The 16,510-nt window shown below is 41.8% G+C and overlaps 1 protein-coding gene and 1 long non-coding RNA gene across 2 annotated transcripts; both read left to right on the top strand.

The window, feature by feature from the left end:
* The first annotated feature begins 1,651 nt into the window (after positions 1-1,651).
* Positions 1,652-9,473, top strand: LOC113018317 (uncharacterized). Its single transcript, XM_026161374.1, has 3 exons — positions 1,652-1,745; positions 1,835-1,881; positions 7,717-9,473. Exons 2-3 carry the CDS (start codon positions 1,853-1,855, stop codon positions 9,104-9,106), a joined length of 1,419 nt encoding a protein of 472 aa, XP_026017159.1. The 5' UTR covers positions 1,652-1,745; positions 1,835-1,852; the 3' UTR covers positions 9,107-9,473.
* Positions 9,474-10,927: 1,454 nt separating this feature from the next.
* Positions 10,928-12,428, top strand: LOC113018319 (uncharacterized). The gene is made up of 3 exons (XR_003271763.1): positions 10,928-11,207; positions 11,318-11,450; positions 12,143-12,428. It is a non-coding gene; the product is annotated as an uncharacterized LOC113018319 (long non-coding RNA).
* The last annotated feature ends 4,082 nt before the right edge of the window (positions 12,429-16,510 follow it).

Genomic DNA, 16,510 nt, shown 5'->3' with positions numbered 1-16,510 from the left:
ACCTATAGAGAGGAGATGATGGCGCTGTACGAGTGGTGTCTGGAAAATAACCTGACTCTCGACCAGTCAGGGAACACCAGCCCATCCACATAAACAGTGTCAAGGTCGAAAGGGTCAGCAGCTTCAAGTTCCTTGGAGTCAACATCACTGAGGACTTCTCCTGGACCCTTCACACAGATACTGCTTCACACAGACGCTGCTATCAGGAAAGCTCGCCAGCGGCTTTTCTTCCTGAGAAGGCTGAGGAAGTTTAGCATGAACGCCAACATCACCTCAAATTTCTACAGGTGTGCGATCGAGAGCTTGCTGACGAGCTGCATCACAGTTTGGTACGAAGCTGCTCTGCCAGCAGCCGTAAATCACTACAGAGGGTGAAGGCAGCAGAGCACATCACTGGCACGAGGCTTCCTGCCATTCAGGACATTTATCTCCAGCGTTGCCTCCGTAAAGCTCACAGCATCATCAAGGACCACAGCCACCCAGCACATCAGCTGTTCTTGTTACCATCTGGCAGACGTTACAGGAGTCTATCTGCTTGGACTACAAGACTTAAACACAGTTTCTACCATCAACCACAACACTTAAACACACACACACAGCACTCAGAAGCTGCAGCTTCACAAGTACTCTGTTTAATCTGCACTGGTCACTCCACTTTATTGATATCTATATTTAAAAGTGCAATACTGTGATTTTCTGCTGCTCATTCTTGTGCAATATCCCATCTGCCCCCCCGTCATGTTTCTTATTTAATCACTAGTGTACATATATTTATATTTATAGATACATATATATTTAGTCATCTTTTCTCTTTTACCACGTCTCTCTAATATTTGCTCCTTACTATTTTTCTATTTTATTATTATTTTATTTTATTTTCTCCTACTGTATCATGCTGCTGAGTGACTGCTGCTCGTCAAACACATCTCATTGCAATGTTGACCCTGTGCTAACTTGCATATGACAAATAAAACTGAAACTGACTGTGCTGCTCTGACCCCCCTCCTCCTTTCAGGGTGGAGCCTGCTGGAGTCCGATGGTTGAGACCAGGTCTGAGGAAGTGTAAGTGTGTTTTTAATGGGATTCATGAAAACAAAGCAGCACACATTCAACCATCTTCATCATGTCAGGAGTCATCATCAAAGTGTCAATCAATGAACAGATGATGGATCAATAACTGCAGCTGGATTGTGTTTGTTCTCTCCATCAGATTCCTGTCAACTCACAATCGACACAAACACAGTGAACACAAAGCTCCAACTGTCTGACAACAACAGGAAGGTGACACATGTGGAGGAGGTTCAGTCATATCCTGATCATCCAGACAGATTTGATGTTCATCCTCAGCTGCTGTGTAGAAATGGTCTGACTGGTCGCTGTTACTGGGAGGTCGAGTGGAGAGGAAACGTTTGTATATCAGTGAGTTACAGAAGCATCAGAAGGAAAGGACGCAGTGACTGTGTGTTTGGATACAATGATCAGTCCTGGAGTCTGATCTGCTCTGATGATGGTCCTCAGTCTGTCTGGCACAATAAGAGACTAACATCCATCTCCTCCTCCTCCTCCTCCTCTGTCTCTAACAGAGCAGCAGTGTATGTGGACTGTCCTGCTGGCACTCTGTCCTTCTACAGAGTCTCCTCTGACACTCTGATCCACCTCCACACCTTCAACACCACATTCACTCAAACTCTTTATCCTGGGTTTGCAGGTTCTGGTCTCCTGGTTCCTCAGTGTCCCTGTGTGCAGTTGAGTATCAGCAGTCTCGTCCTGTTATAGAAAACCATCAATTGCGTGAAGTCATTTACTAATCTTTTTTTTACTGTCCACTTTTTAGGATTTCAGAAAAGCACAAATGACTGAGGCTGAAAAACCTTCATACAGGTGACCAAATTATAATTATTTTATTTGTTATTTAAAAAAAGAATGGGGGTCTTTTTTGGATTTATTTGATAGGGACAGTAGAGACTGACAGAAAAGCAGAGGGAGCGAGAGAGGGAAGACCAGGGCCACAGGTCCGACTCAAACCCAGGCAAGCCACTATTCGCCAAACGGCATATGTCCACTTGCTCTTCCCATTAAACTAAAGGTGTGCCAGCTGACCATAATTACTAAAAAACAAACTCAACCTGATGGAACAGATTATGTGATAACTCACTTTACGGTTTACATTGCTTCTGGTTAATTACAGTTTAATTCAGATCCCTCTAACACACACCACCAGACAAGTTTGTCATTTAATGTTTTTTCTGTATTTTCATGATTATTTACATTGTAGATTCACACTGAAGGTATTAACACTGTAACACACTACAAGCTCCAACGTGTCCAGAACTCTGCTGCCCGTATTATTACTAGGACTTCCTCTACCCACCACATCTCCCCAATCCTGGAGCAGCTTCACTGGCTCCCGGTTAAATTTCGCATTCATTTTAAAATAATCCTCTATGCATCCAAGGCTATTCATTCATTCTCTCTCCACCATACCTTTCCGATTTAGTACAGATGAACTTCCCATCCCTCAGATCTTCATCTTCTCTTTCTCTCTCTGTTCCTTCCGCTCGTCTGATTACAATGGGGGGGCAGGGCTTTTAGTTGCTCTGCCCCTCGACTTTGGACCTCAGAAACACTAGTTCATTCCCTCTTTTTAAGTCCACCCTCAAAACTCATCTGTTTAAAATTGCTTATGTTTAAACCTCTGCATGCTCTTAACTTTTATCTCATTTTATTGTATATGTTGTGTATTTGTTGTACAGTGTCCTTGGGTGCTTTGAAAGGTGTTATTTTTAAAGAAAATGTATTATTATTATTAATGAACACATATTACAGTTATGTAGTAAACAAAAACGTGTAAAATAACTTAAATTATGTTTCATATTTTAGATTCTTTTCTTTAATTAGTGCTTTGAACACTCTTTGCATTCTCTAGATGAACTTCATGAGGTAGTTCAATTCAATTCAATTCAATTTTATTTATATAGCACCTAATCACAACAACAGTCGCCTCAAGGCACTTTATATTGTACAGTATGTCCTATAATAATGGATACAGGAAAAACCCAACAATCATATGACCCCCTATGAGCAAGCACTTTGGCGACAGTGGGAAGGAAAAACTCCCTTTTAACAGGAAGAAACCTCCAACAGAACCAGGCTCAGGGAGGGGCGGGGCCATCTGCTGTGATTGGTTGCGGTGAGAGAAGGAAGACAGGATAAAGACATGCTGTGGAAGAGAGACAGAGGTTAATAACAGATATGATTCAATGCAGAGAGGTCTGTTAACACATAGTGAGTGAGAAAGATGACTGGAAAGGAAAAACTCAATGCATCATGGGAATCCCCAGCAGCCTACATCTATTGCAGCATAACTAAGGGCGGATTCAGGGTCACCTGGTCCAGCCCTAACTATATGCTTTAGCAAAAAGGAAAGTTTGAAGCCTGATCTTGAAAGTAGAGATAGTGTCTGTCTCCTGAATCCAAACTGGAAGCTGGTTCCACAGAAGAGGGGCCTGAAAACTGAAGGCTCTGCCTCCCATTCTACTTTTAAATACTCTAGGAACAACAAGTAGGCCTGCAGAGCGAGAGCGAAGTGCTCTAATAGGGTGATATGGTACTACAAGGTCATTAAGATAAGATGGGGCCTGATTATTTAAGACCTTGTATGTGAGGAGCAGGATTTTGAATTCTGGATTAAACAGGAAGCCAATGAAGGGAAGCCAAAACAGGAGAAATCTGCTCTCTTTCTAGTCCCTGTCAGGACTCTTGCTGCAGCATTTTGGATTAGCTGAAGGCATTTCAGGGAGTTTTTTGGACTTCCTGATAATAATGAATTACAGTCGTCCAGCCTGGAAGTAATAAATGCATGAACTAGTTTTTCAGCGTCACTCTGAGACAGGATATTTCTAATTTTAGAGATGTTGCGCAAATGGAAGAAAGCAGTCTTACATATTTGTTTAATATGTGCGTTGAAGGACATGTCCTGGTCAAAAATGACTCCAAGGTTCCTCACAGCGTTACTGGAGGCCAAGGTAATGCCATCCAGAGTAAGAATCTGGTTAGATACCATATTTCTACGATTTTCAGGGCCGAGTACAATAACCTCAGTTTGATCTGAATTAAGAAGCAGAAAGTTAGCGGCCATCCAGGTCTTTATGTCTTTAAGACATTCCTGCAGTTTAACTAATTGGTGTGTGTTATCTGGCTTCATGGACAGATAGAGCTGGGTGTCATCTGCATAGCAGTGAAAATGTATGCTATGTCTTCTAATGATACTGCCTAAGGGAAGCATGTATAATGTAAACAGAATTGGTCCTAGCACTGAACCCTGTGGAACTCCATAATTAACCTCAGTGTGTGAAGAGGACTCTCCATTTACATGCACGAATTGGAGTCTATTAGATAGATATGATACAAACCACTGCAGCGCAGTACTTGTAATACCTACAGCATGTTCTAATCGCTCTAATAGGATATTATGGTCGACAGTATCGAACGCTGCACTGAGGTCTAGCAGGACAAGCACAGAGATGAGTCCACTGTCAGAGGCCATAAGAAGATCATTTGTAACCTTCACTAAAGCTGTTTCTGTGCTGTGATGAGCTCTGAAACCTGACTGAAACTCTTCAAATAAACCATTCCTCTGCAGATGATCTGTTAGCTGTTTGACAACTACTATTTCAAGGATTTTTGATATAAAGGAAGGTTGGAGATTGGCCTATAATTAGCTAAGACTGCTGGGTCTAGAGATGCTTTTTGAGTAAAGGTTTAACTACAGCTAGCTTGAAGGCCTGTGGTACATAGCCGATCATTAGAGACAGGTTGATCATATTTAAGATCGAAGCATTAATTAATGGCAGGACTTCTTTGAGCAGTTTGTAGGAATGGGGTCTAAAAGACACGTTGATGGTTTGGAGGAAGTAATTATTGAAGTTAACTCAGAAAGATCAATTGGAGAAAAAGAGTCTAACTTAACATCAATGGTACTAAGAGTAACTGTAGATAATATTACATCTGTGGGATGATTATTGGTAATTTTTTCTCTAATGATAAAAATGTTATTTGTGAAGAAGTTCATGAAGTCATTACTAGTTAACGTTAAAGGGATGGTTGGCTCAACAGAGCTCTGACTGTTTGTCAGCCTGGCTACAGTGCTGAAGAGAAACCTGGGGTTGTTCTTATTTTCTTCAATCAGTGATGAATAGTAAGATGTTCTGGCTTTGCGGAGGGCTTTCTTATAAAGCAGCAAACTATTTCTCCAGGCTAAATGAGGATCCTCTAGATTTGTGACACGCATTTCCTCTCCAGATTACGAGTCATCTGCTTTAGGGTACGTGTTTGAGAATTATACCACGGAGTCAGGTACTTCTTTCACAGGAGCTACAGTATCCAGAGTCGTACGTAGTGAGGAGGTGAAATTATTAACAAGATAATCGATATGTTAAATGAAGATCTAGAGTGTGATTAAAGTGGTGGGTGGGTTCTTTTACATTTTGAGAGAAACCAATTGAGTCTAATTAAATGCCATGTTGATTAAATGCCATGTTGAGGCTGTCATTTTTAGCATCTACATGGATGTTAAAATCACCCCCAATAATTATTTTATCTCAGCTGAGCACTAAATCAGATAAAAGTCTTAGAAATCAGACAGAAACTCTGTGTATTCCATGTTGCTTGCAGTGTCCTGTTGTGAGATGAAGAAAAATGTCACTGACTGGCAGATGTCCTAGAAAATGTCCTTCACCCAGTTAAGGAAGACTGGGTTAAGAAATTTCATAATGTGTTCTTGGTGGATCATTATTATCTCTCTTCGGCCTGGTCTGGTGCACTCCAGAATACTTCAGCTGGCAACACAGAGCACCTCCAGTATCCATTTTAACCAAAATATACATTTTGATAGGTCTGATCCTTTGAGCTTCTCTAGCAGGAAAACCTATGCGGGCTTATTCAGTTATTCAAAAACAAACTTTAAATGTTTGTGTTTTGTGCAACAGGTCCAATAGTCTAAATGAGTTCAAACTACCGTAATTGTCGGGCTATAAGCCGCTACTTTTTGCACAAGCTTTGAACCCTGCGGCTTTTAGTCAGGTGCGGCTTTTCTATGGATTGTCCATGAGCGGATTTGTTTTGTTTGTTCCGCTGTTGTACGGCACTACGTTGCCTGGCGGAAGGATTGGGGTTCAAGAGTGGTGTGTTGGTCACATGTCCATCCGCCAGGCAACGTAGTGCCGTACAAAGTAGCGCGAAAAACAAACTTCAAAGTAGCGCTACGCGTTCAGCTCGAGGCGTGGATGATGAGCGGCGATAAACTTGCGAAAAGCAAGTTATGCTCAACTCCACCATTGGCTTCTGACAGCGTGGAAAAGTGTGAAAACATCAATGATCACCAACGGATTTCGAAGGGCTGGACTACTGCATGATGGAGAGGAGGACACCGCCACGGCCCTTCAGAGGGTGTTCGACTCTGACACTGACAACGAGGATTTCTTTGGTTTTGAAAGTGACAACGAAGGAGAGAAGCTGAGAGTGGATGACGAAGCCATCCTGAGCCTGTTCGTTTCCGACACTGGAGAAGAGGACTTTGGTGGTTTTATTGCGCAGGAAGAAGAGGAAGACGGTGAATGACTGACTTTTCTTCTTGTTAAAGCCGTGTCGCTGCACCTGAGCCTAAAAGGTAGTCTGAATCTATTTTTCTGGTGTGCTGTAGGTTATTGTTATGTACTACATGTGCAAATATGTACCCATAACTTGTTTTTCAAAATATTAATAAAAGGTGTGTGTCTCCAAACAGCCATCTCTTTCCTGACAATTCCCTTTGTGCATATTCTCTTACATATGATAAGTCAACATTGAAACACCTGCGGCTTTTAGTCAGGTGCGGCTAATGTATGTACAAAACAGGATTTTCCCCTGATTTTAGCTTGTGCGGCTAATATTTGGGTGCGCTTTGTAGTCCGGGAAATACAGTAATTCAAAAGTACCATAGGCCATTTTAGTGTTAAATAGGAAACGTAACAAAAACCATCTAAAACGCTAAAAACTACAAAATTAAATCGTTCACCTAACGCTAGAAGCATTAATTTAATGATAACGGAATAATAGGAAAAGCAGATATTTAATAAATGAAACACAAAACTTAAGCTTCACTGACCCAGCATTAGCTCACTGGCTCTTTGAATGAACGATCGCGGCTCCATATTTTCATCAATTATATCCAAAATAAAGTAGCTGACTCACCATCGAGTGGCTTGAGTGAGGGCACACTGATGAATCTATCAGCAGGATTATCTCACTGTCAAATAGTGTTGTGTCAGTAATTAGCCATATGTTGACGGAGCACGGCAGCCACCAGAGATTTTCCATGTTTGAGGTGACCAAATACTTATTTTCCACCCTGATTTACGAATAAATTCTTTACAAATCCTACCATGTGGATTCATGGATTTTTTTTTCACATTCTGTCTCTCACAGTTGACGTGTACCTCTGGTGCAAATTACTGACCTCTGTCATCATTTTAGGTGGGGGAACTTGCACAATCGGTGGCTGACTAAATACTTTTTTGCCCCACCGTACATTCTTCACAAACTTTGTGATTGCCTGAAATTTAATAGTATAATAGAGAAGAACTTGAGACTTAGAAGTCAGGTTACTAAATTAAACTGTGAACCTATGAACTACAGCAGATACCAAAGTAAATCGTCTGTTTCCACACTTTCTCACAGTCTACTGGTAACTGGGTCTCCTGAATGCAGCAATGAAGAAAAGCTTGAAAACCCTTTTGGAGCTTCTCCCTGGCAAGCAGAAACCCATCCAGATGTTGAAAATCATACAGGAGAAACACCTGTAGGGACTGAGTTTAATTCAGTGAGCAGCACCCTGCCACCAAGCTCCCACCTGCACATCTGCTCCACAGCTTTCTGCTGCCTGACTCGCTCTCAAAGTCACTCATCTTTATTGAGCAACGTACCAAGGAACAACTTAACACGGGCAGCAAGCTTACCATCCATGAAGTTACATGAGTATACACCCAACATCAGTGTTGATGATTTTGGTGATGAAACCTACATGTTCCAGTGCTCCTGTCCAGGCCTGTACCAGTGCAGTGTGACCAACCTGATGTTTGTCATGAAGGGAGAAGGAGATGTGGTTTACAGGACTGTCCCTTGGAACAGAAGGCTGCTGGCCCAACACCACAAGAAGCCTGCAGGACCTCTGTTTGACATCACGTGTCCTCAGCAGTCTGTGTGTCAGCTTCATATCCTACACTGTGAGGTCATCTCCACAGGTGGAGGCCAGTTCTTGCAGGTTGCTCATGTGAAAGATGAGGGCATCGAGTTTATCCACCCTCACCAGATAACCAAAACTCATGCTATTATAAATATCGAAGGGTTTTCTGCTTATGGTAATGTCAAGGATGAAGACTCTCCTCCTGACCAGGTCCAATCATTGGTTCTGCTCTTCTACAAACCCCCAAACGATTGTAATCCCAGATCTGTCCTCAGTGTGTTCATGTTGCCACGTAATGTTGTGTTCCCCAAAATGCGGCGTGACAGGAAGAAGTCAGACAAAACTGAGATATACATCGAGACAACCTCTGACTGCAAACTGCATCCAAAGCAGGCTTACACTCTGGCCACTGATCCTGAACATGACCTCATTAAAGTTCTACCAAAACAAGCTGATTTTCAAGAGGAGTTCTTCGAAAGCTACTTCCCATCATTTCAGGTGTTGTTAAAGGAAGTCTTTACAGATATTAACCTGTGTCTGAGAGACAAGAGCAGCTCCACCTGTGTTTGGGAAACAGAGGTTTGTCTTTTTCCTACTGGAGGAACAACTGGTACTGTGAAATCTTTGGATGCTGGTCCAAAAAAGATACGGAGGAGCTTTATCGAAAGTATATCAAGACCTGTTCTCAGCTGTCTGCTGGACCACCTGCTGGAAAAAAAAGTGTTAACTATAGATGAAGTGGACGAAGCAAAAACAGTGAAAAACAGAAAAGATAAAGCTAGTTGGGTTTTTGACACTGTGAGCAGGAAAGGTGGTGATTCAGAAATGTTTGAGGTTCTCCGTGAGGAGGATCCCTTTCTCTATAAACATCTAGGTTTGAAATAAAATGGAGAGCTGTCACATACAGATGATCTTGCTAACAGCCACTGTCACTAAACATAACATTCTCAGTGCTCCTAGGACAGTGCTGTCCAAACGCTGAATTTGTACCTACCTAGCTGTTAATCTCTTCAAGGAGTAAAGAAAAACGCATTACTCATCGATTTTTTCTTATTGACTTGTAGCATTTTATGACACACAACAATTATAGATGTGTAATTTTTAACTTTTTCATGGCATGATAGTGTATTTCTTAACAATATCTATTTGTTTCATGTAGTTTTTAATATTATATTTAAACATTTTCATTTAAACCTTTCGCCAAATGTGTGATTGCAAATTTCTGCATGTTTTTTTGTTTTGTTTTAGAATTTGATTTTTTTTTTTCCCGCATACTTCTGATGTTATCAGTTTTAATTTAATTTTTTGTTGGGTTTTTATTTTTTGGTTCATGGCAATGTCTGCAGGATATTTTCTGATATATTTACTGTATAATTACTAATTTTTGCCTTGTCAGATTATTGTAAACTCTTTCACTTTTACCAACATAAAATCACATCTTAATTAAAGTGCTGAATCCAAGTATTTTCATGTAGCTATTAACAAGTTTTCACTGGCAGTGCCTGAATGGATTGCAATATAGTTTGAAATGTATGAAGGGCTCAGGTGAAATTTTGTATAAAAACCCAGAGGTTGTTACTCTTATGTTTACTCAAAAATGTTTTTGTGCTATAACTCTTCTGCTCCCAGTAACAACAGTGACTACCGTATCTTCTGCACTTTAAGGTGCACTTAAAATCCTTTTGTTAGACTGAACTGTTAAATGTTGTCATTTTTATGCTTACCATCTCTACATCGTTTTAACTCTGTGATGCAAGGAATTCCACTGCCCCCCTCCCTCTCGAGGTTCTGGGTGGGGGGCTGTAGTCTTTTATTGCAGACACATCCTTGTGACGGTCTTTTTGATGTAAGCTTCCTGCCCAGCAGGAGGACACTCTTACATACATACAGAAGTTCACACATATACATACAATGCCTTGTCTTAGAACCATTTGGGCGTTGCCTTGCTGTGATGAACTGTTTTCCCAATAAAAGGCAGCGAGAGGAGGCCATTGTCGGGGTCATTCGTAATGAGCTGAGATACCGACGAGGCCTCCCTTGCAAGTAAACGATCGATCACTGTTGCCTTGTTTTTCTTTCACGGGAATAAGTCCTGGATACAGCAGGGTCTGAGTTTAGACCCAACACCTTTAATTATCTCAAAAATCAGCAGTGCGCTTTATAATCCAGTGCGCCTTATGTATGAATTCTCGTTGTGCTGATCACAAAGTCGCAAAATCGCTAGCCCGACGTCCCGGAGCTAGCGATATCTCCGGTCGGGCGACCAAAATCTATCTCAGCCCCGCCCGTCGGGCTATATGATAACCTGACGGGCGGGGCTGAGATAGATTTTGGTCGCCCGACCGGAGATATCGCTAGCTCCGGGACGTCGGGCTAGCGATTTTGCGAGCCCTGCAAACCGATTTTATGTGGTACACGTCGCTCAAAAATCTGTCAAAAATGTTTTAGTACGACTTTGGTAAGCTACGAAGCCGCACCACTTCGCTTGATGGATTACGGCTACTGTAGTCAGGAGCCAGTAATCTGTAATCTGCCAGTAATCAGTAATCTGTGCCCAAAACTCCGTCCATGTCAGGGACCTGGGTCTGAGCGACCCAGTCCATGAGCAGTTATGACTCCTTTTATATTATGTGTGTTTCTGCACTGTGCTGCTGTTCTCGTGTCCATGCTTGTGTGTGTGGATGTGGCTGTGACAGGCACCTTCAGGCCTGGTGGGTGGGTGGCCCTGCCAGCTGGCTGGCCACACTTGAAGTTCATCACACACCTGGACCTGATCAAGCCTTGTTGGGGAGCTACTTAACAGTGTGGCTGAGCGCTCCTTGGCACGGGATCGTTGTCATGTCATTTCAGGCTTCCACTGCTGAGGCTCGGGAAAAATGAAGAGGATAATTAAGAGGAAGCATCAGTTCTGTCTCATCTAACTACACAGTATTATAATCATGCACTTATGTCTCAAACTAAGACAAAATGAGACAAAACGAGTCATGTGAGTCTTTAGATTATCAGTAAATTCTGGTGATAGGTTGACGCTCAGTGGAGCCATGTTTGGTTTGTGATGGTCAGCTTCTGTTTTGTGAATCACTCTTTGTAATTTAGAAGATCGTGCAGAAATGTGCGCGCCCTTATCTGAGAGGACATGGAGAGAGTGTCGCAGACTCGAGGTGATAAGATAAACCTCGGCGCTGGACGGCCTGCGCGTTACCTATGTGCATCTTTTCAATGACATCAGGTGAACCCATAATAAGCATTTCTATGTCTTAGACATCTTCGGTCCCGCGAAGGCTGAAGATGCGATGATGAATTAATTTCTTACGGAAACTGGAACTAGTGTTCTAGTTTGTGTTTAACACGGACTCTTTAGTGCGCTGCACACTCGCTCTCTCAGCCCGCGGGTTTCGGAACAAGAAGAAAGGAGAAAAAAGAGCACAAGCGCATGGTTAAAGCCGACTAACGTGAAAACACGTGACAAGACGAAGGTAAGCGGTACGGTTTGGTGACGTCACCGTGAAATCCAGCGTCATGACTTTAACATTGAACAAATCCAGTCCGCACAGGCTCAGGGACAGACTTCATCCTTTTACTTTAACCCTGAAACATGAAGCTGTCGCTCATAATGAGACAGGAGCTCAGCTTTCAGCGTCACAGCTGGAACAACATCAGCTGACATGAAAGACACAGACGTTTGTTCCCTGTTAGCAAAGATGGAGAGCGTGAGGGAACTACAGAGAGGAGGAGGAGGACACGAGCTGTGAGGGACGCAGTGGACCAGCCCTCAGACCTGTGTGTCTCACACTGCCCTGTGATTAAACTCCATGCACTCAGTTTCATTAACACTAATGAATAACAATCAAAAGATAAAGTAATAAGTTACTGTAGTTCTCAGTTACATCCTCGTGTTTACTCCACGTTCGTCTCTTTCAGACATCAGCAGGAGCGAGGACGACCCCCCCCCCCCAGTGTGAGGACGTTCCCACCACATGAATGGGGGACAGGAGGCGCAGCTTCCAGCCCAGCTGGTAGGAAAGTCCTCCTTGGGTGGACTTCTCTGTAACTATGGACTCGTGCATGCAGACGTTTCAGTCCACAGTGATGTCAGTCAGTGCTTTTTAAAGATGTGCAGGATGTGAAATCTTCAGTTTGATTGTTAAATGTTCGTTCACTTTGTTTGTGCTTCAAATAAATTCACTTCATGGATGAAACAGTTCAATGTTGCCTCTTGTTTTGGTTCTGTGGCCCCATGAAACCCCCCCCCTGTGCGCACCCTGGTCGATCTGCTGTCAAACTTTACCTTCATCTATCAAATATTTTACATCAAAATGCTCCTTCCACTCATTTTCATGTCCTTTTCCTGCACACTGAAGTCTGAGGCAAAGCTTAAACATGAATCTGTCAACACATATAAACACACTCGAATCACTGCTTTTTCTCCTCATGCACATGAATCAGGGTCTGTCATTCAGCACACAGACTTAAATACACCAGTATAAAACAAGCAAGCGCTCCTTCCAAGTCTGTGAGCGCACGGTAATAGAAACACTTGACATGTGAAAGATAATCAGTGTTTGAATCTTCACAGAAATGCAAAAATAAAAACGTAGAATAGAAAACAGCACAGAAGTGAAGACTCACGCTCTCCTGTCACACAAGCTCAGTTAAATAAAGTTTTTTGTCCTCGTGTGAACAAAGTGAGTGTGTGTGCTGAAAGCAGCTGCTGTGTGTGTGTTTCACTTCTTATTGCATACTAAAACACACACACTCTCTTTCAGCTCAGTTTAGTGTGTGCAGCCAAACATCACGGCAGACTGCCACAGAGTTCAGCTTCCTCATAGTTTCACACGTCACTTCCTGTCCTCACAGGAAACTAAACTCTGTCTCTCACAGCAAAGAACGGAGCATTTGTCAAAGCCACACATATTCTTAAGGACAAAATCAGTATTTCACAATAAAAGCCTTGTTAATACAAAACTGTCCAGCAGCTATTAGGAGGGCCTTTAATTTGAAATAGATGGAAAAGGAAGCAGAAAAGGTCAGCCAGCTTCAGCGGTCAGAGGTTAAAGGTCATGTCCATGAAGAAATGCTGTTCATACTTTGGTTATTTTTTCTGTCTGAACTGGCAGGAAGTCCTCTGTGAGAAGCAGGAAGTCCTACTTTTGTTGTTTTTGGTGACTTTCAGAAATCTTCCAGCCGCTATAAAATAAAGTGATGCTGGAAACATTGCTGTGGCAGACGGAGGGCTCAGCCGCCTCCAACCGAGTAAAGAGGTTCAGGCTCAGCAGCTCTGATCGTTCATTGGAGTCAGCACAGAGTGTGGAGGCAAGGCAAGTTTATTTGTATAGCACAATTCAACAACAAGGGGATTCAAAGTGCTTTACAGAGACATTAAAAACAAGAACAAACAAAAAGCATGATTTACAATGATTAAAACAAGCAAACAAACTAATTAACAAACAAACAAACAAAACAGTATATAAAATCAAAACAGATAAAATCAGAACAGTAGATAAAATCAGTAGTTAATGTAAGTTTTGAAATATATATATATGTATGTGACCTCTGTGCAGTGTCTTCTCTGGTCTGCATTCACAACAAAAAGGCAATGGTTAGAATGCTCTTTTTAATGTCGTGGGCAATCAGCACAAAATCTCGCAGGAATCCTCCATTATTCTCAGGATTACATTTCCACTTGCAGTGTGATCGTATAGTGGTAAAATTATACAACCAAAATAGAAAAACTTCAACACCATTAACATTGCATGTTAAATTTCCCAAATGAAAGGAATATAGAAATATATTTTAAAGCTGTACATGAAACAATATAAATTCTCTAAACAGTGTGGCACAGTCACATACCTGCATTCACAACAATTCAATTCAATTTTATTTATATAGCGCCAAATCACAACAAAAGTCGCCTCAAGGCGCTTCATAGATACAGAGAAAAACCCAACAATCATGAGCAGCACTTTGGCGACAGTGGGAAGGAAAAACTCCCTTTTAACAGGAAGAAACCTCCGGCAGAACCAGGCTCAGTGAGGGGCGGGGCCATCTGCTGCGACCGGTTGGGGTGAGAGAAGGAAGACAGGATAAAGACATGCTGTGGAAGAGAGACAGAGATTAATAACAGATATGATTCAATGCAGAGAGGTCTGTTAATACATAGTGAGTGAGAAAGGTGACTGGAAAGGAAAAACTCAATGCATCATGGGAATCCCCCGGCAGCCTACGTCTATTGCAGCATAACTAAGGGAGGATTCAGGGTCACCTGGTCCAGCCCTAACTATATGCTTTAGCAAAAAGGAAAGTTTGAAGCCTAATCTTGAAAGTAGAGATAGTGTCTGTCTCCTGAATCCAAACTGGAAGCTGGTTCCACAGAAGAGGGGCCTGAAAACTGAAGGCTCTGCCTCCCATTCTACTTTTAAATACTCTAGGAACAACAAGTAGGCCTGCAGAGCGAGAGCGAAGTGCTCTAATAGGGTGATATGGTACTACAAGGTCATTAAGATAAGATGGGGCCTGATTATTTAAGACCTTGTATGTGAGGAGCAGGATTTTGAATTCAATTCTGGACTTAACAGGAAGCCAATGAAGGGAAGCCAAAACAGGAGAAATCTGCTCTCTCTTTCTAGTCCCTGTCAGGACTCTTGCTGCAGCATTTTGGATCAGCTGAAGGCTTTTCAGTGAGTTTTTTGGACATCCTGATAATAATGAATTACAGTCGTCCAGCCTGGAAGTAATAAATGCATGAACTAGTTTTTCAGCGTCACTCTGAGACAGGATATTTCTAATTTTAGAGATGTTGCGCAAATGGAAGAAAGCAGTCTTACATATTTGTTTAGTATGTGCGTTGAAGGACATGTCCTGGTCAAAAATGACTCCAAGGTTCCTCACAGCGTTACTGGAAGCCAAGGTAATGCCATCCAGAGTAAGAATCTGGTTAGAGACCATATTTCTAAGCTTTTCAGGGCCGAGTACAATAACCTCAGTTTGATCTGAATTAAGAAGCAGAAAGTTAGCGGCCATCCAGGTCTTTATGTCTTTAAGACATTCCTGCAGTTTAACTAATTGGTGTGTGTTATCTGGCTTCATGGACAGATAGAGCTGGGTGTCATCTGCATAGCAGTGTAAATGTATGCTATGTCTTCTAATGATACTGCCTAAGGGAAGCATGTATAATGTAAACAGAATTGGTCCTAGCACTGAACCCTGTGGAACTCCATAATTAACCTCAGTGTGTGAAGAGGACTCTCCATTTACATGCACAAACTGGAGTCTATTAGATAGATATGATACAAACCACTGCAGTGCAGTACCTGTAATACCTACAGCATGTTCTAATCGCTCTAATAGGATATTATGGTCGACAGTATCGAACGCTGCACTGAGGTCTAGCAGGACAAGCACAGAGATGAGTCCACTGTCAGAGGCCATAAGAAGATCATTTGTAACCTTCACTAAAGCTGTTTCTGTGCTGTGATGAGCTCTGAAACCTGACTGAAACTCTTCAAATAAACCTCTGCAGATGATCTGTTAGCTGTTTGACAACTACTCTTTCAAGGATGTTTGATATGAAAGGAAGGTTGGAGATTGGCCTATAATTAGCTAAGACTGCTGGGTCTAGAGATGCTTTTTGAGTAAAGGTTTAACTACAGCCAGCTTGAAGGCCTGTGGTACATAGCCGATCATTAGAGATAGGTTGATCATATTTAAGATCGAAGCATTAATTAATGGCAGGACTTCTTTGAGCAGTTTTGTAGGAATGGGGTCTAAAAGACACGTTGATGGTTTGGAGGAAGTAATTATTGAAGTTAACTCAGAAAGATCAATTGGAGAAAAAGAGTCTAACTTAACATCAATGGTACTAAGAGTAGCTGTAGATAATATTACATCTGTGGGATGATTACTGGTAATTTTTTCTCTAATGATAAAAATTTTATTTGTGAAGAAGTTCATGAAGTCATTACTACCCATATGGAAAAGATATATATAAATCTTATAAAGTTTGTATCTGTCTTGTGTGAAACTTGTATGAAAAGCATATAAGAGTGAAAACAGATATAAGATGCCTTGAAAAATTATATAATGAAACTTGTATGTTTTGGATACTTACTAAAACAATGTATGAAAGTAATGCGAAAGTGGCCACTTTCATGAGTAATCACATATAAGTTTTTACTATTTCTTTTCCGTATGGGTAGTTAACGTTAAAGGGATGGTTGGCTCAATAGAGCTCTGACTGTTTGTCAGCCTGGCTACAGTGCTGATGAGGCCCTGATGGTAAAAAAAAAACAA

The sequence above is a fragment of the Astatotilapia calliptera genome, unplaced genomic scaffold (genome assembly GCF_900246225.1).
Source record: "Astatotilapia calliptera unplaced genomic scaffold, fAstCal1.2 U_scaffold_6, whole genome shotgun sequence".
Classification (NCBI taxonomy): Eukaryota; Metazoa; Chordata; class Actinopteri; order Cichliformes; family Cichlidae; genus Astatotilapia; species Astatotilapia calliptera.
Note: the sequence above shows the minus strand (reverse complement) of the source record. Positions and strands in the feature narration are given on the sequence as shown.

What these genes read in the sequence shown, in the direction of transcription:
- LOC113018317 (XM_026161374.1), top strand. Translation starts at nt 1,853, where the DNA reads ATGACTGAGGCTGAAAAACCTTCATACAG. An exon ending in GCTGAAAAACCTTCATACAG is followed by an intron (nt 1,882 to 7,716) that starts GTGACCAAATTA and finishes ACTTTCTCACAG; the next exon opens with TCTACTGGTAACTGGGTCTC.